General features: G+C 36.5%; 1 protein-coding gene across 2 annotated transcripts in view; it reads left to right on the forward strand.

Annotated features, from left to right (window-relative positions):
* The window catches only part of LOC128985365 (fatty acyl-CoA reductase wat-like), a 63,683-nt gene that overhangs the window by 25,153 nt on the left and 14,915 nt on the right, over window positions 1-23,615 (forward strand). For both annotated transcript variants that reach the window (XM_054404794.1, XM_054404795.1), the window contains 6 exons: window positions 849-1,008; window positions 1,635-1,725; window positions 3,734-3,979; window positions 4,581-4,726; window positions 10,290-10,399; window positions 20,168-20,369. In XM_054404794.1, coding sequence (XP_054260769.1) covers window positions 857-1,008; window positions 1,635-1,725; window positions 3,734-3,979; window positions 4,581-4,726; window positions 10,290-10,399; window positions 20,168-20,369 — 947 coding nt within the window. In that variant the 5' untranslated portion in view covers window positions 849-856. The remainder of the gene's footprint in view (window positions 1-848; window positions 1,009-1,634; window positions 1,726-3,733; window positions 3,980-4,580; window positions 4,727-10,289; window positions 10,400-20,167; window positions 20,370-23,615) is intronic.

Raw genomic sequence — 23,615 nt, forward strand, 5'->3', positions numbered from 1 at the left:
AATGTACTGGTGACAATGGGTGATACAATGCATTATCATTGACAAAGACCGACATGGACAACCTATTGCGGCTATAAGTGGGAAACATTAATTGTACAATACAGATCAGCTTTTGATAAATGATAAAATATTTACAAGAAATGTTGATTACATTGAACTGTTAAGTACATTGTGATTATTATCATTAGTTATGTAATCTTTGAGTTGAAAGTCATCGGAATTTATGACTATATTTGTTCTAAAATAAGTTATTTGTTTTTAAATAACTCCTTTACTTCTTTGTGATTGCTCGATTTCGAGCAACATGTACACTAGTAAATAATTAAACTGGTACCTCTGGATAAATAGTCTTTCTTTTGACTTCGTTTTCTTTGCACTGTTGCGTCACAGCTTTTGTCAGTAGTCGACTGGCTCTGACTAGTGGCAGTACGGCATTGGTCTGTTGTGTCTTTGTTCTTGAGCAAACTTAATATTTAATTCTAATTTTAACGTTTTAATTCCTCTGTAATAATGTATATTATAAGAGTGTTTCTTTGAAAATAAATTATCATTTTTTTTGGCCCGAACAGATCTCTGACCCGACCCGGTCTCTCGGGCCTTTCACTGGCCCGACCCGACCCGAAAAAATCGGGGACCCGCAGGCCCCTACCTCCTACTCTTCCTTTGAATGTTACGTTACGTTCCATGCACAAGCTTTAGAGGTCCATGTTGACAGGCAAATCCGAGGTGAAGAGTCTGCCAACCTTAAAGGAACAAAGTACCACAACACAAGACAAGTAGCTTGTAAATTTTTATCTAAGGTCTCTTTTATCTAAACTCACAATAAAAAATTAAATATCATATTTCAGGTTGGATAATGGACTACTACGAAGCTAGGGATGATCTGGACGACCCTCCACTTGAACAGCAGGAAGACAGTCCAATACAGAAACTGTTCAAAGGAGCTCACGTGTTCATAACAGGGGCCTCGGGGTTCATGGGGAGGGTCCTCTTGGAGAAAATACTAAGGTTTGCAAACAAAGAATTGTCAGCCAATTCATCTCAATACATAACAAATAGTTGGTGACTGAATCTTTCACTAATGGCATTAAGTAGTGTCTACCTCAACCTGGTGCTTAAATTCTGGTCTTAAGCCGTATTTTGATAACGTATGTCACCAAAAGCTATACGACCATTATTATTTTTGTGAAACTGAAAATAAAGCGATTAGGAATAATTATTGAAATGAGTAGGAGGTGGCGAAACTAAAAGGATTTGCTAAAATTAGGAGTACCTCATACTGTTGATTCCTGCTGTTCCAGCCATATTGAAGAAGTGAAGTCATGTGACCCAGTGGACTTCCCAGGTGACTCTTGATTTGAGGTAGTGGGGTATGGCGGCAAATTTGAATACTGGTATAGGATGGATAGGTAAACTGGCTGTAGGTCTTGGGGAAATAAAATGAAGTTATTCTGGTCAAGCAAAGGGGATTAAAATAAAATGGTTTTGAAACTGAAATAAATCTGTCCTTAACAGAAACATATTTGTTTTATTTTTCTTTGAATTAGTTTTGCAAGTTAAGTGAACCTTTTTTGTTTGGTATATGTCAAATATTATAGTGGTGGCTTCAATTATTTTGTAATATCTTGTTGCAGAACATGTGACGTGGCTCAAATATTTATTCTAGTGAGAGACAAAAAAGGAGTAAAATCACAAGAAAGGTTGTCGTCCATATTAGACGATAGGGTGAGTTTTGTACAAATATTTCTTTAGTTATCAAATTTAAGCTGAGGTTGGAAAATGGCCTTGGGTCGAAAAGACACTTTTGGCCCATGTGATAAACAGTAAACAGTATTTTTTGTCATAATTTGTCATTATTTAAGCTAACTCAGTCTCAAAAAATACATCTGTGTACATTGTTAACCTATAAATTAGCTTCAACAATTATTTTTAGATCTTTGTACCGAATTTCATGAAAATTAGGTAGTTTTCACTTGAGTTGTTATTGGACACTTTACTACAGAAGTCATTATATTAGCCTACAGACACAAATGCAAATAGAAATTTCCAAATAATGATTTTTGGCCTCTTTGGAATCAAACGAATGGTAAATTGGCCCCAAGGTCATACCATGAGACCCATGGTTTATTCCCTAAGAAAATTCACGATAAAATGTTTTAAAAAATAGTTGTTTAGCCTCCGGATTACTGTATTATACTTAAAATGGTTTACAATACCTGCATATAGTAATCCTTTGTTGCTGATTTTGGCAACTAGTTTCGGTTCATTATTGAACCATCTTCAGGCCTCAAGGTGTCAAATAATCACTTCATTCGAAGGTCGTTAATAACAGAGTTCAATAAATAAGACATATACAAAACACGATACACGGAACGGACACACATTACAAAAAACACGAAAAACACGAAGGGACATTGACAATCGATCGTGACCGGGCTGAGGTAAAGTCTAGACTAGCGGTCAAAGTGGTCTATGACGTTGTCTCTGTCTTCTTATCACCGCTGCGTGTTCATTCATTCATTGTTCCCCTCCAGTATCCTAATAGCTGTATTGTAAATATAGTTGGATTGAAAGGAGAGTTTATCGTTCAAAACGTTTTGATGGTCAGCTTTAACTGCTCTGTATATTTCAAATTCCTCCAATGTGTTTCTGTAAACGGTCCTGCGAAAAATGTTAAACTTCCATATTACTATTGATGTTTGAATAATTGTGGTTGTGTAATACCAGATGTTCTGCGTAATTTGATGTTTGGGGTGCTGTTGTCTTTCTGGGCATATGTTCCTTAAACCTCTTCTTAAACGAGCGTGAAGTCTGGCCAATGTAATATTTCGTGCAGTCATTACAATTTATTTTGTAGACTCCAGACTTATCGTAGATGGTTGAATTAGTTTCTGTTTTTTCTTTCAATAGAGATCCAAGTTTGTTGTTAGTCTTGAACGATACGGTGAATTTATTTTTGTCCATGATATTTTTAAATGTGCTACTGATATGTGAACCATAAATTGCTGAAATATACGTTTTCTTTTCTGTTGATTTCGTTTGAGGTTTATTTAAATGTTTGAAAATCAGTTTGTCCACTAGACTGGAGTGAAAGCCATTTGTGACTGCTATGTATTTTATCGTGTTTATTTCTTCATCATAATCATTCTGATTCATCGGTATTGATAACAATCTATGGATAAAACTGTTGTAGGCGGCGATTTTTTGAGAGTGTGGGTGGTGTGAATCAGCATTTATGGTCTGGTCAGTGCAAGTAGGCTTCCTGTAAATTTTAAATTCGAATCATTCGATATTGTAAATTTGTATACTAATGTACCTGTGCAGGAAACTATATCCATCCTACATACGAATTTGCAAAGAAACTCCAAACTTGAAAGAATGAATGAACACGCACCGGTGATAAGAAGACAGAGACAACGTCATAGACCACTTTGACCGCTAGTCTAGACTTTACCTCAGCCCGGTCACGATCGATTGTCAATGTCCCTTCGTGTTTTTTGTAATGTGTGTCCGTTCCGTGTATCGTGTTTTGTATATGTCTTATTTATTGAACTCTGTTATTAACGACCTTCGAATGAAGTGATTATTTGACACCTTGAGGCCTGAAGATAGTTCAATAATGAACCGAAACTAGTTACCAAAATCAGCAACAAAGGATTACTATATGCTGGTATTGTAAACCATTTTAAGTATAAAATGTTTAATTTTAACTGAAAATTCTCTCTCTCTGCAGTTGTTTGAGTCACTGAAGCTACAGAAGCCTGGAGAGGTGAGGAAGGTAAGGGTGGTGACAGGAGACTGCAGTGAGCCTGGCCTGGGACTGGGACAGGAGGACTTGCGACAGATGTCCTCAGTCAACCTCATCTACCACGTGGCTGCCAACCTGCAGATGGACCAACACCTCAAGATAGCTTACACCACTAACGTACTGGCCACCAAGTGTCTGCTGGAGTTTGCTAGGACTCTGCCTCAACTCAAGGTAAATGGCAAACACAGTAGTAATTAAAATGACCAGGTTAGCAGATGGTTCGGGATTAAGGCTGATGACTGCCACAAAATGCAAACTACAAACGAATTACCCAATTACCCACTCCAACTACACTGTGATTTACAACATCTGACTGCTGGACGTAACACCAGCAATTCAAAACATCTTCATGCATACTGTCTATTTACTTCTACCTATTTATACAACATTTAATCTAATTACCAAAACCACAGCCTCATGCATGTCGCAATCAGAACCTTAACAATAAAATTGTATAGATGAAATCATGAAAATTAAATAAAAAGGTATAATTGTTAAAAGTAGTGGAAAGTTTTTTTTTTTTCATTGAATAAAATACATGTTTGGTTAAATAGGCTAATCTTAAAATAATTGTGTTTATCAGATGTATTGAAATATTTTTTTTTATTTTTAGTTTAAACACACTACTTATTTTATTTCCACATCAAGCTTGGATAATGGTGAAGTTTCTGGAGTGAATAGTTTTGGAAGTTTTAGGTTCTAAGCGAATGTTGAAATTATAATTTTTAACAATTTATATTACATGTTATGTTAACGATCATTTATTTTTTAGGCTTTCATGTATGTTTCCACTGCTTATACACATGCCTACCGAGACCTGGTGGAGGAGACATTCTACAGTGTTATATATGACGAGGAAGAAATTGGTCAGATATGTCGAGACATGGATGATCATCAAATAGGTGCCTTGACGCCCAAGTAAGGATTTGACATTTATTAATGTTAGGGGTGTGCGAAGCAGCAAAAAATTTTTATTCGATTCAAAAGATTTTCGATTTGAATCGATGCAACTAGATTCAAAGCAATGCGCCATTTTTCTATTCATACTTGTCAATGGAGTGAAATAACAATAGGCTAATGAAAATTAACCTCTTTGTGTAATGCAAATTTTTGTTGGTGTGGTTATAAGCCTATTCATACATATGACACATATGAATTTTAGGTAAACAAATATTTATTTTAAATCATACTAGTGAACCTGTGCGGCTCAATGCCCCGCAAAATAACATAGGTATTTAGAAAACAAATTCATCGTGTTATATATTGACTCGATGTCGAAAATGAAATACAGTAATAATAAAGCCTTAGAAGGGAAGCAGTCCAGCCATTTTCTAGCTGTATGTGTATTATATTTATTAAATTAGCCTAATAAGTGTTCAAGTTAAAGTATGTTATAGGCAGCAAGTAAGGTTATAGGCTAGTTATTTTTAAAGATTTTAAAAACACATTAACAAAACATTATATTATATCAAACCAATAGGCGTATGTAGCATATTTTGAGGGTCATAAAAATGCTGCTTGAAGAAAACACACTTTTAAAATAAAAATGAACACTAAAAAAACAATATTTTTATCACAAAAGCACTTCCTTGAATACTATGATTTTAGTCTTAAAGTTACCTTCAGGAAGATTACCCTGGTCAGAGTTTTCCGTAACGAATACGCGTATCCTATTAAAAGATGTAGCCTTACATTAAAACAACATATAATCATTGACTATATATACCTACAGTATATACTACCTATACTACTACCTATAGGTATAGTTGCTCGTGACTGAAATTGGTCTGGGTAGAACCAAAAGTACCCTTTAATTAAAGTGGTTGTGCTGCAAATGCCAAAGATAACAGAAATTAACATCTTTCCATTTTAAAAGGTACTAAGTTTGTTTCAGACGGGCACATTTTTATCCTCAAAATCAAAATATGTCCCCACTCACTTGTTCCAGTTAAGACTTTACATTCTACTAAGATGTCAACCGTTCTGATTACAAGAAGCCTTGTGCCATTAATGAGGCCCTTTTTGATGTATTAATATTCCTCATCAATAAAACCACTGCCCCCTTTTATTAGTCTAATCTGTGTCTTGGCAATCCACTGACCTCTATATTTAAAAACTCAGTTGGATTTTCTAGATGGGTGTCTCCGCCTTCGTCTGTTATAGAGGACCCAGTCTTCTTCCCCTTGGCATACTGACAATTAATTACCTGACTTTTCAAGTTCATGTAGTAATTCTTTAATACTGTTAGTTTATAAAGAAAATAAGATAAAAGTTACTTGGCTTGGTGCTTTCAGAACTGCAAACTCAAAATACACCCACAAGTAAAAAAGAATCAAGATATTGGTAAAAAAAAAAAAAAAAAACCAATTTTTGTGTAATAATATTATTCACATGAAGTAGGTGATTTGTTTGATTTGTCGATCAGCTGTTTAGTTTCAAATGAATTAATAATGTCAAAGATTTGTGATTTTAAATACATAAATTATTATAGTAAAGTTTTCCAATTCATGGTAACTTATTCTCAACTAAATTTTAATATTTCAAGTATTAAAATAAAGTAGTAAGATCCATTATGGGTAAACTTTAAGGTACACAATCCTTGATTGAAATGTAGTATACATTAAGAGTCATAATACTCAGCAATTATTAGACTTTGACTATTTTCAAGTAACAAACATATGTTTCTGTAAATAAAAATAATCTCCCATGTTATCCTTATGGAGAAATATGAAACTTTAAAGAGCCCCAGGGCCTCACTCTCATATTATTTCGATAAAAAGAAAGTTTCCTGCACAACTTCACGTTACGATCTTTCCAATGACACCAAAAACATGTCAATCGGTTCAGTAGTTTCGGAGGAGTAATTGTCACAAAAATCCTGCTTGCGTATTAAATAAGTAAAAATAGATTAGAAGAACCTGTATTGCTGGAAATGTCAGTGAGCTGCTTTACTTGCCTATTTCATAATTTTTACTTGCAGATCATCATATTGTTAAGCATGTTACCTGTTTTATAATATTGATTTTACAAATAAAGATATATTTTGGTGTAAACAAATAAAAACATTTTCAAGATTTATACTGAAACTTTCAATTGGTTTACATTGATAAAATGAGAGGATAGAATCAGACCTACAAAGTATACATAAGCTTCAGACCTACTAAAATACCAAATTTATCAGTCAAAAACATCAATCTTACTAGTTAAGTATAAAGTGAACATTTTTAAGACTTGTGTTATGTTTAGAATGATTTTGGAGTGACTTGTTTTGGCTATGTTTACAGTAGTAAAACATGTCTCACACCGCTTACACTTAACAAAACTTACCATCATTTGCAATGTCAAAACAAAAAATTATAAAACAATTAAAGCAATATTCACAAGCAAAGAATTTGTTAAAAACGAACGCCTTCGCAAAGAAACGCAACAACGCGCTCCTGTATTGCGGGTATTGCATTGACTTTATGCAGGCGTTTTTCGTATATATGGATACTGACTCCCTCATAAATCGAATAGTTTTTTATTAATCACCACTGAATCGAATCGAATTGTATTTTCGATGCATCGCACACCCCTAGTTAATGTGAAGTAGGCCTATAAGTAAAAGTAGTTTTTTATAATTCTTACCTGATTTTTATTCTTTACATTGGTGCTACAGTAGACTCCCTTTAGTTCGGACACCCCAGGACTGGTTTTTTGAGCTAAAATATGTCTGTATAGCTAAAGGTTAACACAAAACTTAAGTACTAAATGGAAAACAAAGGATTACAGCAATTAACTATTTGCAATTAATTAAATAAACTATTTTTTTAAAGTTTATTTTCTAGTGCCAATTTTTTAAACCACACTACGTTTTGAGCTATCCAAATTTTGTACTGTGTCGTATATTGTTTTGTATTGTGTAATTAATGTTGTAAACATAAGTGTTTAGATTAAAAGGGGAACGTGCACCATTTTGGTTAGGTTAGATGAGCTAGTCAAAAACAGGAGAAATTTTATTACCTCCGGAATTTTCATAATTTTGCCACGATCGCGCGAGACGACGATCGTGTTTCCGTGACCACGGGTGACGATGATAATGTCTACACAGCCGCTGGAGATGTTTATGAAAAAGCCGCGATCGCGCTAGACGTTGATGACGTTTCCGTGACCACGGGTGACGATGATGATGTCTACATAGCCGCTGGAGATGTTTATGATTAAGCCGCGATCGCGCTAGACGTTGATGATGTTTTTCGTGACCGTGGCAATCGATAATATATACACTGCCGTGGAAGATTTTCATCATTTTGCCGCGATCGTGGAAGACGACAACAGGGTGTATACCAACCGGGAAAACCGGGAGAACCGGGAAATAACCTTGAATTTGAAGGGACCTGGAAAAAACCGGGAAAAAGCCGGGATTTTTGGTCCGATTCCGGGATTTTTATTTTAGCCCCGGTAGAAGATTGTAGTCGTAAAATGCGTCTTGCCGTGATTGCGGGCGACGACGATGACGTTTCCGTGACCGCGGGAGACGACGATGACGTTTCCGTGACCGCGGGAGACGACGATGACGTTTCCGTGACCGCGGGAGACGACGATGACGTTTCCGTGACCGCGGGAGACGACGATGATGATTTCTACACGGCAGCGTGAAATGCTCAAGATTTTGCCGCGATAGTGGCCGACGACGATGACGTTTCCGCGACCGCGGGAGACGACGATGACGTTTCCGCGACCGCGGGAGACGACGATGACGTTTCCGTGACCGTGGGAGACGACGATGACGTTTCCGTGACCGTGGGAGACGACGATGACGTTTCCGTGTCCGCGGGAGACGACGATGATGATTTCTACACGGCCGCGTGATATGCTCATGATTTTGCCGTGATTGCGGCCGACGACGATGACGTTTCCGCGACCGCGGGAGACGACGATGACGTTTCCGCGACCGCGGGAGACGACGATGACGTTTCCGTGACCGCGGGAGACGACGATGACGTTTCCGTGACCGCGAAAGACGACGATGATGATTTCTACACGGCCGCGTGATATGCTCATGTTTTTGCCGTGATTGCGGCCGACGACGATGACGTTTCCGTGACCGCGGGAAACGACGTCGACGTTTCCGCGACCGCGGGAGACGACGATGATGTAGACACGGCCACGGGGAATATTCATGATTTTGCCGAGATTGCGGACGACGACGAATATGACGTTTCCGTGACTGCGGGAGGCTATGATTATGTCTACAAGGCCGCAGATGTTCATGATTTAGCCGCGATCGTGGACGACGACGATGACGTTTACGTGACCGCGGGATCAACGATGATGTTTACACTGCCGCGGGAAATATTCATGATTTTGCCGAGATTGCGGACGACGACGAATATGACGTTTCCGTGACTGCGGGAGGCTATGATTATGTCTACACGGCCGCAGATGTTCATGATTTAGCCGCGATCGTGGATGACGATGATTACGTTTCCGTGATCGCGAGAGACGGCGATAATGTATACATACCGCGGGAGATGTCCAGGATTTTTCCATGATAACGTAAGACTGTGATGACGTTTACGTCACTGTGGGAAGCGACCACACGACCGCAGGAAATATTCAGGATTTTGCCACCGTTGATAATGTGTTCATAAAAAATTAAGATAATATTCAGGATTTTGCTGCTATCGAGAGAGAAGATGTTTCCGTGGCCTTAAGTAATGATGATAATGAAAATGATTACTATAATAAGGACTATTACTTTTTCAACACTAGCTCACTATGGACTTTGAAACAAATTTGATGTAAGTTTATATTGAATACTTAAGCTGCAAGTCTTAAATTGATTGTAGTTTAAGTGGAACCAAAGAAATACTCGGGAACCTGGAAAAACTTTGAAAAACCAGGAAAAACCTGGAAAAAACCTGGAATTTCACTTTAATAAAATAGTATACACCCTGGACAATCACGTTTCTATGACCGTTTCAGTCAATGATGATGTCCACATGGCCGTGGAAGATTTTCATGATCCAAAAACCCAAAATTAGCTAGTTTAAATTTGTCATTGGTGCATCTTTTTTCTTTACTTGAAAAATACCTCATTATCTAAATAAAAGTGTATGACATAAAGACATGATGTCAAATGTCAAAAGCTAATTAATCATCTAATTAACATCCATTTATATAGGCGTTCTTATCGGTTTGTAACACATACCTTCATAAAGTGTTGGATTAACTGTGGTTTTCAGTTATCTGTGGTCCCCCTCCCCCTCCCCCCCATTACCCCGGATATTCGATGTTCTACTGTACAATGGTACAATGGTGTTTGGTGGTACACAAACAAGCTGTACTTGTATTCATTCAAGATCAGAATTTGTTTGTTATTTAATTTAAAAAGTTGCAATTTGTGTAAATCATAGTGCAACAAATATTCCAATGATTTATGTCGATGAAGCCATTTAGATAAATATATTTTACAAGCTACCTTATGCTTGTCTCCAAGGTTGATCGGGAGGTGGACAAATACATACGCCCTCACCAAGGCATGTGCGGAAAACCTTGTGTCAAAATATGACGGTGTTCTGCCCATCGGTGTCGTTCGCCCATCAATAGGTGAGATTTAATCATTTGTTTTTTAAACGTAACAATTTTTTTCAGCCAATTATATTCATAAATAGCTTCTGTGTTGGCCTTATTGGAATGCCAATTTTATGCCGTTAGTATTTAGAAATAGTTTTGGGCAATGGTACAAGTGTTTGGTTTAAATTATGTATTTACTAGCAGAGTACCCGTCCTTCGTACGGGGTTGGCATAGAAGTATAAAATGCTTATACATATGGTTTGACAGCTCCATTTAAGTGATGTTAAATAATGTTTACATTTAGGCTAGTGACATCATTATTTTAATTTATAATCCTTACCCTCTCTGTTCTAATATTCGTGCAGTATTTAATATGTTTGAACCAGCTGTGTGGAATTGTAAAATCAAAATTCATTTGACAGTTAGTTCTGCTTGTTTACATTTTTAAACTTTGTAGGTTTGTTCTTTGTTACCATGGATACCATCAATCAATATTTACTTTTAAATCTCTCACCTCAAATTTTTGAATGCCCACGGGGCAGAGCCGTAGGACAATATCGAAGCGGGAATAGTTCTATATGTATCCTCGGAACTGTAGCTTCATTTGTGTGCAATTTGAGCCCAGTAGGTTCAGTAGTTTTTTAGATTAGCTCATACAAACACACACACACACAGACACCACCTCTTCTTTATAATAGTATAGATAGATTAGACTTGGCCTATTTAATTTAAATGTATTTAATATTCAAGCAGCTAAAGCCCATACAGATACTTAAACAGTGTGTCCAGCCGACCTGGAACCCGGGAGTTGTACGTGAATTTTGTAAAGAACCGGAAAATTTAAATGTTTAAATAACATTTGAAAAATCTGCTCAAAACCACAAATTTTTGTCGTTTTGGGAAGTTGAAAACCGCGATCGGCACTAGATAGCTATCACGAATAACAGATGTTGCCATGATCACGGAAGACGATAAAAAATTTCACCCCGATTGCAGGAAATCATAACATGTGTTGCCGTGATTGCAAGATAATCTCAGATGGCCGGGATCTCAAAAAATATTTGCAGGAGTTGAAATTATTGTTGGAGACGATCGCGTAAGTTGCCGCGATTGCGTGAAGTGTTGTCACCAATGCGGTATATAATCACAGTTGTTGCCGCGATCAGTGAGAAATGATCAAAGGTTTTGACATGATAGCCAGGAATATAAAGGGATGTTGTCGCTATCGAAAGACGTTATCACGTATGTTGCTGTGACCACAATAAATTATCACAAATTTTGCGGCGATATCAAAATATGTTCATGGATGTCCGACATCGTGGTAAATTTTTACCAATGTTGCCGCTATCAGAAGTTATGATCACCAATGTGGCCGCAATCGCAAGAAATTTATATGTATGTACTAGTGACTAGTTTTGTCCTTAAATTTTGAGTTTTGAGGGTGGGAAACCTGGATTGTCTTTCCAACTTCTAAGGCTTCCCAATATCTGTTGTTATGTAGGCCTAGGGTTTTAACGCCTGAATCAAATTAAATCAAAACTTCTTTTTTTTTCAATGTACAGTCATTACATTAAATTAACTTCAAATAATTCTTAAGTCTACTTACAAATTATAATACAGAATTTTGAGCAATGTGATGTTATATTACACTAAATAAAATTAATAATTACTGGTATGAAAGCAGAACTAATTTAAATAGCCTAATGGGATCAGTTGCTGAAGGTCTAATTCCCGGAAGGTCTAATTAGACCTTCGACACACATTTTGCAGTTTGTACTTGTTGCTGAGGGTCTAATCTGGTAGTATGTCGAAGGTCTAAGTCCCGGAAGGTCTAAGAGTACAGTCAATGCAAAAAACTATTACTTACTATTACTTCACTGATACTGTTTTAGACCTTGCGGGATTAGACCTTGGGCACACAATGTAACTTTTTTAAATAAATGTTTATAAAATGAGAGTTGCTGAAGGTCTAATTCCCGGAAGGTCTAAGATTCGATTCCCGGAAAGTCTAAGATTCGAGTCCCGGAAGGTCTAATATTTGAGTCCCGGAAGGTCTAAGATTCGAGTCCCGGAAGGTCTAAGATTTGAGTCCCGGAAGGTCTAAGATGCGGGCGGGCATTGCGTTGCCATAGATGAAATTTGAGGAGAGCCTGCAACTGTTTAGGGCCTCTGAGGGTTATGAGTATCACAATAACACATCATGCAAGGTGAATATGTAACTTAAATTTGTATATATATTTTCAATAAAGTTATGGTGGAACTGATTGTACTATTAAAATAGGTTTAAACGTGTAAACCTAAGCTATGGGAAATAGAATTATAGCAACAAACATGATTTTAAGATATTTTTAGAGTGAGCAGTCCGAAGCTCTTGATGGTTAATTCTTTCTAACTTGAACTTGAGTACTTTAGTAATCGTCCGTCACTCATTAATAACCAATTTTGTTGAATAAATATTAATATATTTAATACATCATTGGCCTGTGAGGACAGGGTTTAGGTTTCACCGTAGTATCTACGGTAATAGCTTATCTAGAGTTATTATTTGCTTGAAATTAATTATTGCGATGAACAACTACAGTACACTAACGATAACCAGACAGTAGAATAAAATAACAAACAGTAGTAGAGCTCAAAAGTATATTTCTAACCTTTATATCACGGCGGATTCAGATTGGACTTACGAATTTGCTTGAGACGCATAAATAAAACAGGGAGCTAACATTTCCCGTTCTCCCTGTGAGCTGCCACCCTGACAGCTGTCTACCTGGCTCGCAGACGTAGCTTACGTCCCCAGGATTAAAACCTTTTCGACCCTTTACTAATTGTTGTGGTTTTCGTCCCCCAGCTTTAGCCATAAACATTCGTGGCTTTCGGGACGCAGCCGAACTAGCCCTTCAACGAGTCGTCCGGCGTAGACTTCTTGACGGTGTAGGTGCATCCGGCGGTAACTCACGTGCCGTTCGGCGAATTCGCCGCCAGGCAGGCCGCAGGCGTGCGACGGACATCGTGTGAAAAAACTTATATAAAAACTCCCATAAACCAACGCCGCATGACAGTGTGAAAGAGGTCTTAGATTTTTTATTCAAACCGTCTTAGAAAAAGTTAAAAAAAAAACAATTTAGCAGCCATTTTTCCAATATGGCCCCCAACTTTGATTTACATCATGGAATACCCTATATTTTATGCTAAGAGTAAATAAGTCTTAAAATTGCTTTCACTTTCTAAAAAGGCCATAAAATACCTAGTTTTAGCGAAATTCCCTATAGGGAAGTAGCTATTACCGTAGGTGGCACGGTAAGACCTAGGCCCGGGACCGATTTACTTTTTCATTTTGATGTCCCCGGAGGCCAAAAACACTATTCGTTCAAATTTTTATATTATGTATATATATATATGTCCGTGAACGCGATAACTTGAGTAATTTTTGTCCGATTTTGATGAAATTTGGTTTAAAGGTGTAAAGCGGGATAAACTTGAATGAGTTCGCGAACCAGCACGATCGGACCATGGGAACAGGGCTTTACGGGGGGGTTTTATGGGGTAAAAATTGGTTTTTCTCACTTTTGACCCTCAAAACACAAAATTTCCCAATTTCTCTTTAGACCTTTTTAAAGATCTTAAAAAAAGAAATAATTTAGTATATAAAAGTATTTTTGTTTGATTATTAGTAACGGAGAAAATTAAAAATAAATTGTAAATTTAAAATTCCCATGTTATTCTTATGGAGAATATTGTCAAATGTTGTAGTTTGCTTGTTTATGAATATACAGGGTGTTTTTTTTAAAACTTGCATCTTTATTTATGTAAAAACCGCAATAGATAGAAATATGCAGTTTGCGTGAATCATCTATTGACGTAGGGGGCCCAATTGTTTTGAATTCTACGTTACATTCATATTCCCCCCCTTTCCCCCCCTGCCCCCAACTTAATTTTTTAAAATAGCAAGGTACCCCTTGTGACATATCAAATAAAAGAGCATGAAAAAAGAAAATGTTTGATGAAAAAAAATTGAAAATCGGTTCATAAATTTGGGAGATATTCCCCCCTCCCCCCCCCCCCCCGGAACTTAATTTTTTTAATAGCAAGGTACCCCTTGTGACATATCAAATGAAAAAGCATAAAAAAAGAAAATTTTTGGTGAAAAAAATTTTAAATCGGCTCATGAATTTGTGAGATAATCCCCCCCCCCTTTCCCCTACCCGTAACTTGTTTTTTAATAGCAAGGAACCCGCCGTGACATATCAAATGAAAAATAAATTTCACCAAACATTTTATTTTTTCATGCTCTTTCATTTGATATGTCACAAGGGGTACCTTGCTACTTAAAAAAATATAAGTTCCGGGGAGGGGGAGGGGGAAATATCTCGCAAATTTATAAACCGATTTTCAATTTTTTTTTCATCAAACATTTTCTTTTTTCATGCTCTTTCGTTTGACATGTCACAAGGGGTACCTTGCTTTTTAAAAAAATTAAGTTGGGGGCAGGGGGGGAATATGAATGTAACGTAGAATTCAAAACAATTGGGCCCCCTACGTCAATAGATGATTCCCGCAAACTGCATATTTCTATCTATTGCGGTTTTTACATAAATAAAGATGCAAGTTTTTAAAAAAACACCCTGTATTTTGATCAAACTTGGCAAATTTATTTATTTTGAACTAAGCTATCAATATTTTACCCAAAAACACACTTTATTAGTTTCCTTGTAGCAGCAAACCTAGGTACTCGTTAAACCTAATGTTATTAAAATATATTTAACTGAAAATCAATTCAGGCAAATGGAAATTCGCTTAGTCGGCATATTTGCTGCGGCGGGGGTATTCTTATTTTAAAATGTTGTGCCATGGGATCATTATCTATTATGTGTTATAATTTAAGGTCTTTTTAGACTGTATATGAAATTTTCAGACTTTTTTACTCTTAGCATTTTATCTCTATTTAAGAGATACCCTACATGGCGTCGAATGTAGGCCCCTACACGGCACGTAATTTTTTCTTAGTTTTAACACACTGTAACTCCTAAATGAGTAGCTTTAGAGAAGAAATTCAAAACTTTTTCAATGGCATATACTTTCTAAATAAATCATCAACTATAGAGTCTTATATTAGGGTCTAATGAAACCCTAACCAGTCGCAAAATAGTTAGTACATAATCAGAATTTGATCAGGCATTTTCCTTATAGAATATGTAAAGTCAATTGCACCTTAGGAGGATTACCACCAACCACCACATATATTTACACTAGACTAATAGTAGTTTTTGTAATGTCAAACAGAATCAAATTTAGGGTTAAGTTATGTCAGTGGTATGCCTTTACTTTACACTAATTTTGTCAAACCTTTACAAAATGAGCGTAGTCCTAAACATAGAAATAATAACTGTGTCGAGATGCTTATTTAGCGGTTTTCACTAAGAACTTTAGTCCGTCCGTTTGGCTATGATACCCAGCGGATTAGGAACCTTTTCCGAACTCGACTCACCCTTCAGACCCCCTTGCCTGGCTGGTCGTTGATAAAAAGTTTACCTACCTACTGTCCCAGTCCCACAGATATGTAATTTTTTTGTTTTAAGTTAAAATAAATTTGTATTTGTATATTTGAGTTTTACATTAAATTCCAAAAATAATGAGTCCAAACACGATGTGGATACTTATCTACGATCTGAAAGTTTGACAAAGCTGGTGATGATACAGAGTACCTAATTGTAATGCTTTCAGATCGTATATATTTAAGTATCCACTTCCTGGCTGGGCTCATTATTTTTGGAATTTTTTGTAGAACTCAAATTTATAAAGAACAATTTATTTTAACTTAAAACAAAACAAGTTACCGATCTGTGCGACTGTGCCAGTGGGTGAGTCATTGTTTGTCTCCGGCCAGCCCGACGATCGGGTCGAGAGGGTGAGTTGAGTTCCGAAAAGGTTCCTAATCCGCTGGGTATCATGACCAAACGGACGGACTATAAGCTTATCCCAACAAACCTTTATTCACCTTTTCATATTTGACGATAACAAATTCCAATATTTCAATCAGGGAAGCCTTTTTATTATCATTATTTTTATCATAAAGAAAAAAACAATAAACTGTAAACAAATTATGTACTGAGATATCTGAATAAAATTTGATTCTGATGTTATTTAAACAATACAATAATTTGTTTTACATTGGAGCTTTTTAGGGACTTATGTCCCTACAAGCCACTAGTGTTATTTAATACTGTAATTATTTTTAGCGAATTTCCCATATAGGGAATAAGCTATTACCGTAGGTCTCATGGTAAGACCTAGACCCGGGACCGATTTACTTTTTCGTTTTGAGGTCCCCAGAGGCCAAAAACACCATCCGTTCAAATTCATATATATATATATATATATATTTATATATATATATATATATATATATATTTATATATGTGTCCGTTAGCGCGATAACTCGAGCAAAATTGATCCGATTTTGATGAAATTTGGTACAAACGTGTAAACCTACATTTATTCGAACGAGTTCGCGAACCAGCATAATCGGACCATGGGATCAGGGGTTTATGGGGGGTTTTATGGGGTAAAAATGGGTTTTTCTCATTTTTGACCCTAAAAACTTAAAATTTCTAAATTTCTCTCTAGACCATTTTGAAGAGCTTAAAAAAACAAATAATTTAGTATATTGAAGTGTTTTTGAATGTTCATTGACTACGGAGAAAATTTAAAAAATTGTAAATTTAAAATTCCCATGTTATTCTTATGGAGAATAAATAAACTGTTCTAGTTTGCTTGTTTATGGATATATTTTAATCAAATTTGGCAATTTGGTTTATTTTATACTAAGCTATCAATATTTCAATTGAAAAAAACACATCTCAACATCTTCCCCGTAGCAGCAAACCTAACTACTCACTAAAATTAATGTTATTTAAATAGGAAATAAATCTGAAAATTTATAGGGAATATTTTAGTAGAAATCAAGCCGGGTAAATGGAAATTCGCTTAGGATGCAGGTTTGCTGCGACGGGGGATTTTTTTTATATTTGGGTATCGGAATAGTTTGCTCAAGTAACAATGGTATGAATAAAACTGTTTACCTAAATAAACAACTCATGTTTTTTTTGTTTTTTTTTTATAAAAAGAGGTTGGCGGCCTCTTTTAACTTTGCATTTGCCCGTCCACATAGACTACAGATCTGTGCGTGGAACGTATCCAGCAAAGCAAGGGGTGAGCCGGTACAGTACAAAGGTGAACTGTACTGATAAAAGTTAGTGGCAGTGACCAGGATCCGAACCCACGACACTTCTGCCTTGGGCCCGAAGTCCGCGACGCTACCGACTGAGCCACCGACTCACTTACATGTTACATGAGCATAGTACGAATGAGCATGTACGAATGTTTACATGTTATGTTAATGTGTAGTACGTTCCAAAAATGCATTAACATTCATAGGCCCACGCAGTTATGAGGTATAATAGAACCAAGATACTTGTTCTTTAATTTTACTACTGCTATTCGTCTAGGAAACAAACAAGCACAGCTTGGAAACAACGTTCTCGTGAGGTGTTGAATAGCAACTGTCCCCATTCCATTCGGACTGCCGACTGCCGTTAGTGATATGATATCTGGAATACGATGTCATATTGGAGAGAGGTGGAGCTGGGGGTTAAAGGGGAGCCTCTGCTTCCAGTTGAAGGATGTATCAGAGGGTGTATAGTGTATACATTATATGTTAGGGAAACGGACACGGACATCGGTTCCCGCGGAGAATGTCATTTTATGTCACATGCCACACTGTGTACAAATAAAAACTATCGCTACGTTCCTATAAGAAATTCCGTGAAGAAGTTTTAAACTTTCCATTAGGGTTCCAAGGTCTCGCTCAAAATCACTTAATATTGATATTAAAATTATTCTCTGGCATCGAACACGTTTTCGGTTGTATTTGGATCCGAGGTCCCGCACCAGGACCTCGAAACAAGCGGGGACCTCGGACCCACGGTGGAAAATCACATCGATCGCCTCGGAACCGGCCTTATACGCACGGACGCAAAAATTCACAAACTTTTAGATTTATAATATTAGTAAGATGAAACATTGACTATATATGTGGTATAAAGTCAATGGATGAAACTATTTATTGGCTAAGTTAAGCTGAAATAAACAAAACAGAATCCTGAACACCAAGGAAACTAACGATGTTATTTTAACACCAACATTAACTTATTTCTGCCGAACTTATTTAAATTATTTCTGCCGATTGCATAATGGTTTTTAATTACCAATTTAAACTGATGTAATGATTTATTCTGAGCTATAGCAACTGTTATGGCCCAGCAACTATGCCAGTAACAAAAATTAAAGTATCCAATAGTCAATGATATAATATAAATAAGGATTTTTTTATATCTCCATCGTACTTGTAATAACGAGCTAGCAAAAAAAAAGACGTGGGAGTTATTAAAACTATCACTAAGATTATTACAACTCTAAAAGTTGTTGCGTTATTATTGCCTGCCTGTATAGCCTTCATCTCTGGCGACGCAATGCCCGCCCACATCTTAGACCTTCCGGCACTCGAATCTTAGACATTCCGGGACTCGAATCTTAGACCTTCCGGGACTCAAATCTTAGACCTTCCGGGACTCGAATCTTAGACCTTCCGGGAATTAGACCTTCAGCAACTCTCATTTTATAAACATTTATTTAAAAAAGTTACATTGTGTGCCCAAGGTCTAATCCCGCAAGGTCTAAAACAGTATCAGTGGATGAGTTTTTTGCATTGACTGTACTCTTAGACCTTCCGGGACTTAGACCTTCGACATACTGCCAGATTAGACCCTCAGCAACAAGTACAAACTGCAAAATGTGTGTCGAAGGTCTAATTAGACCTTCCGGGACTTAGACCTTCAGCAACACTCCCTAATAATGTATACATGGTGTATACCAACTGGGAAAACCGGCAGAACTGGGAAAAAGCAGGGTTTTTCAGAGTGATTCCGGGATTTTATTTTAGCTCCAGTACTAATGGCAATAATTGTAAAATGTGTCTGCAAAGTTCGCGTGATACAAAAAATTCACACATTTGCCCCAAATGCGGAAGACCGTGATGACGTATCTCTGACCACGAAAGACAATGATTACGTCTACATGGCAACGGGAAATGTCAATGATTTTGCTGCCATTGCGGAACACAATGGTGACGTTTCCGTTTCCACAAAGGACAACGATAATGATGTCTACACGGCTGCAAAAGATTTTCGTGATTTTGCGGCAACAGCGGAAGACGAGGATCACGTTTCCCAGACCACGAAAGATGATGATGACGTCTACACGGCAATGGGAAATGTCGATGATTTTGCTGCGGTTGATGAACAACAGAGAATATTCATGATTTTGCTGCTATTGGGAGAGACAATGTTTTCGTGGCCTTAAGTATTGATGATAATTAAAATGATTACTATAATAAGGATTATTATTTTTTGAACACTTGCTCACTGAACTTTGGAACAATTAGAAATATACAAATGTGATGTATATTAATGTATACTCAAGCGGCAAGTCTTAAATTGGTTATAGTTTAAGTGGAACTAAACATTTACGCGGGAATTAATATAATGCTCATGCAGGAACTTGAAAAAACTTGGAAAACCTAGGAAAAATCCTGGATTTTCACTTTTAAAAAATAGTATACACCCAGTGTGTACCTATCATAAATTCATCAAGACTGTAATCTAATCTGTGTTCGTTGACATGATGATTGATGGTGTTGTGATCGCTGGACATGTTTTTGAAACTGGGTTGTGTTTGGTTGGCAGTGGTGTCGACGTGGAGGGAGCCGCTGGTAGGGTGGATCAACAATGTTTACGGTGCCGTGGGAGTGGTGACAGGGACAGCGCTTGGTCTCATGCGACTGTGGTGTGCTGACCCTGATATGGTGGGAGACATGATCCCCGTAGACACGGCCATCAACATGACTCTGGCAGCCACGTGGGAAGTGGCCGTCTCCAACACACAGCTGTATGTAGTTTAAAAAGAATTTGTAAACAAAATTCTAATACATATAATTTTACTAACGAGTTATATATTCATTATTCAAGAATACTAAAGTCTTTGGGACACATTTACAATATATTGTATTAATAATACATAATAATTAGACCATAAATCAAGATTTTAAAATACATTATCTTTATTGTAGCTAAACTTATTTTATTTATTTTTATATATTTTATATATTTTTTCCTTCAGTCACCCGACAAAGTTGGCTTCCGTACTGATTACAGTACAGAAGGGTCCGCGGAATTGGCTAACTCTGGAACTCGCTAACCCCATGTTAAACGCCCTATCTTCAAATTTGGTCGATGAGAGGAACTCGCTAACTTGTTCGGTTTCGGAATTGGCTAACTCCGGAACCCGCTAACCCGCTCTAGAGCCGGGTTAGCGAATTCCGTCCACGTACGGAAGTCGCTAACTCGGTCCCTCGGCGGAACTCGCTATCTCCCAATCAGAAGCCTCGCGGGCCGTCCAATGGGAGCCAAGCACGAAGATTTTTGGTCAGTGTTGCCGAAAGTGTAGTACCTATATCGTATCGGTACCATAATGTCGTATCCTACGAATAATTAGGAGTAAGAGCAACGTTGTCGATAAAATAAATATATTTAGAAGTATGTTTAATATTATTCTTATGATTATTAGGGTGGAAAATGCATTATAGTCTTACCATAAACTAACCAACACGAGTAAAATTTACATCCCATTGTAAACTTTGAAGCTAGTTTTTCGTGTCTAGTTCATGTCCGGTGACAATGATCGCTAGTGTCAACGAAATTGTGTTTCTATTATTTTATAGTTAACTTCATTATTTTTTCTTTACTGTTCGTTTATATAACTAGTGGACGTGTTTTTAATTGTGATTAAAACGTTTCATTTGGTTAAACGAGGTTTTAAAGGGCTGAAAACAATAAACAATTGTAAACAAAACACGACCTCTAAAGACAGTGCACCGGACAGAACTAACAATACAACTGTCTTCAGCTGATCCATAAGGATGAGAAATGTACTAATATAAGGGAGTATGTTTTATTTGTTGTTTTCTTACTTAAATAGTAGTTTATTGGGATGCAAAAATATAATACTGTAGGCATACATGTAATTTGGATCTTTTACATGTTATGAAATATCTATTTTCGTAGTCCGCCAAATCGCCATTTGTTTCTTTTATTCACATAAATACCATTTTGTGAATTTCTGCTAAAAAAATTATTAAGTTAGTATTTTATATACTGGGCTTGTAACCTTGAATCATAAAATTGAATCATAAATCATGATAAAATTTACATGTTAAACACCATTACAGAAATACATTGTAGTGGTAATGTATTTTTAAATAGAGCTATTGAATTTAAATAAATATTGATCAATGCATTATAAAGTGGTAGGCCTAATGTATTAATAGATTGCAATAAAAATTAGTCTATGCATACATACTACTTGTAAATTTCTGTTATCGTAGGCTATTAGTGTATAACCCGGGTCATCCTCTTAATTTTGTTTAATTAATATTAATTTTACGTCTTTCAGTAGGCCTACTTTTTAAACAAAATCCTACTTTTTTTTAAAGTCTTGAGTGTTTACGGTTCTAAATGGACCGAGGCGTTCTTGTTTGTTACCATTTTTATGAATGGTGGCCATAGCTAAAATTACCTGATCTTATTCAAAAAACAAAGCTATTGTCTATTGAGCAGTTTAGTACCGGGGAACGGAGAACCGAGCAATGGCTTGGTATAGTTTATTTCGATTGTAAAAGCAATATAATGAAACCCCACACTCAAATCAGGAAAATCCGTCAAGTCGTTGATTAAGAATCGTGAATTAAAATAACCCTGTCACGTTTTATTATATGAATATTATATCTTCTCCTATTATTTACTAGTAATGCTTAGGTGTACAACCTAAAAACTGTTTTAAAACATGTAACATTATTACTAAAAATTCAACACATTTTATAATTAGGCAACTATTTACTATTAGGCCTACAATGCTTTGGTTTAAACTATTAGGCCTAGATTTAGGCCTACAGCTATTCTATAAATTGATATGAAACTTAGTCTATGTCATATTTGTACACGTAAGTTGGAAGATTCAACGACGAAAATTTAATTTTAAATCTATGAATTAGGTTTGAAAGTTACGGTGGTTGATGACTGTATTAAATAATGGTTTTGGTTTATTACGACATTACGATTAAATTTGTTTTCCGTGTTTGAGAACTTTCGTGTATTTTAGCTGAATTTCGTAGAGGTTTAATTATTTAGTACCAATTAAACTGAATTTTTAATATTTTTCATATTCTATTATTTTCTTTTATAAGTATGGCATTTATATTAAAGATCGAAACCATAAACATTTAATTGGCCATTGTACAGTTGAATAAAAAAAAACACTTTTTCATGATTTTGTTATTGTCTTTGAATTACTTTGGGCTAGTTATCTGTTAAAAGTAGAATTGATAACAAAAAACCATAACATTTACTGTAACTTCATTGTCACTGACATTTTGAAATACGGCAGTCTACGATTATTTCGTTGTACAAGGTTGGCAATGCTCCGTGCAGTGGGCGCGGCCGGGTTAGCGACTTCCTGAGTTAGCGAATTCCGCCGCGAGACAAAATCGAGTTAGCGGGTTCCGGAGTTAGCGAATTCCTGACTGAGACGGTTAGCCAGTTCCAGAGTTAGCCAGTTCCGACACACGACCGAGTTAGCGAGTTCCAGAGTTAGCCAATTCCTACGTCTCGTACAGAAAGCTGCTAATTGCTGCATTACTTTGTCGTACCGTTAATACTTTGTTGCTTGGCGCACACCAGTATTCAAACCAAACCACACAAAACAGCATGGTTTTATTATGCACGTAATCCGTGTACGCTTGGAAGTAGGTTGGCAACACTTAAAGATACTACTATTATGATCAGCTGATTGACTATTGATACTACGAATTAACCTGTCATTTCGTGTTTATTTTCTATTTTAGTTCAACGCTTGGATTGAACATAACCTAAAGTGTAGTATTTGAAAGAATAATTATAAGTGGGTCTAACATGTTAGAGAATAATGAACTCAGTGATTGTGAATATATGTGCACACCAGAAGAAATATGTGTAGCAGAAACTGCAAAACATGTTTCATTAAACCTGTTTCCTGAAAAATCTAGGAAGAAGTATGAACGAGCATACAAATTGTTTTCTTCTTGGTGCGTAAGTAAGAAAG

The sequence above is a fragment of the Macrosteles quadrilineatus genome, unplaced genomic scaffold (genome assembly GCF_028750875.1).
Source record: "Macrosteles quadrilineatus isolate MER2022 unplaced genomic scaffold, UCM_ALF_1.0 Scaffold_2__2_contigs__length_208266976, whole genome shotgun sequence".
Taxonomy (NCBI): Eukaryota; Metazoa; Arthropoda; class Insecta; order Hemiptera; family Cicadellidae; genus Macrosteles; species Macrosteles quadrilineatus.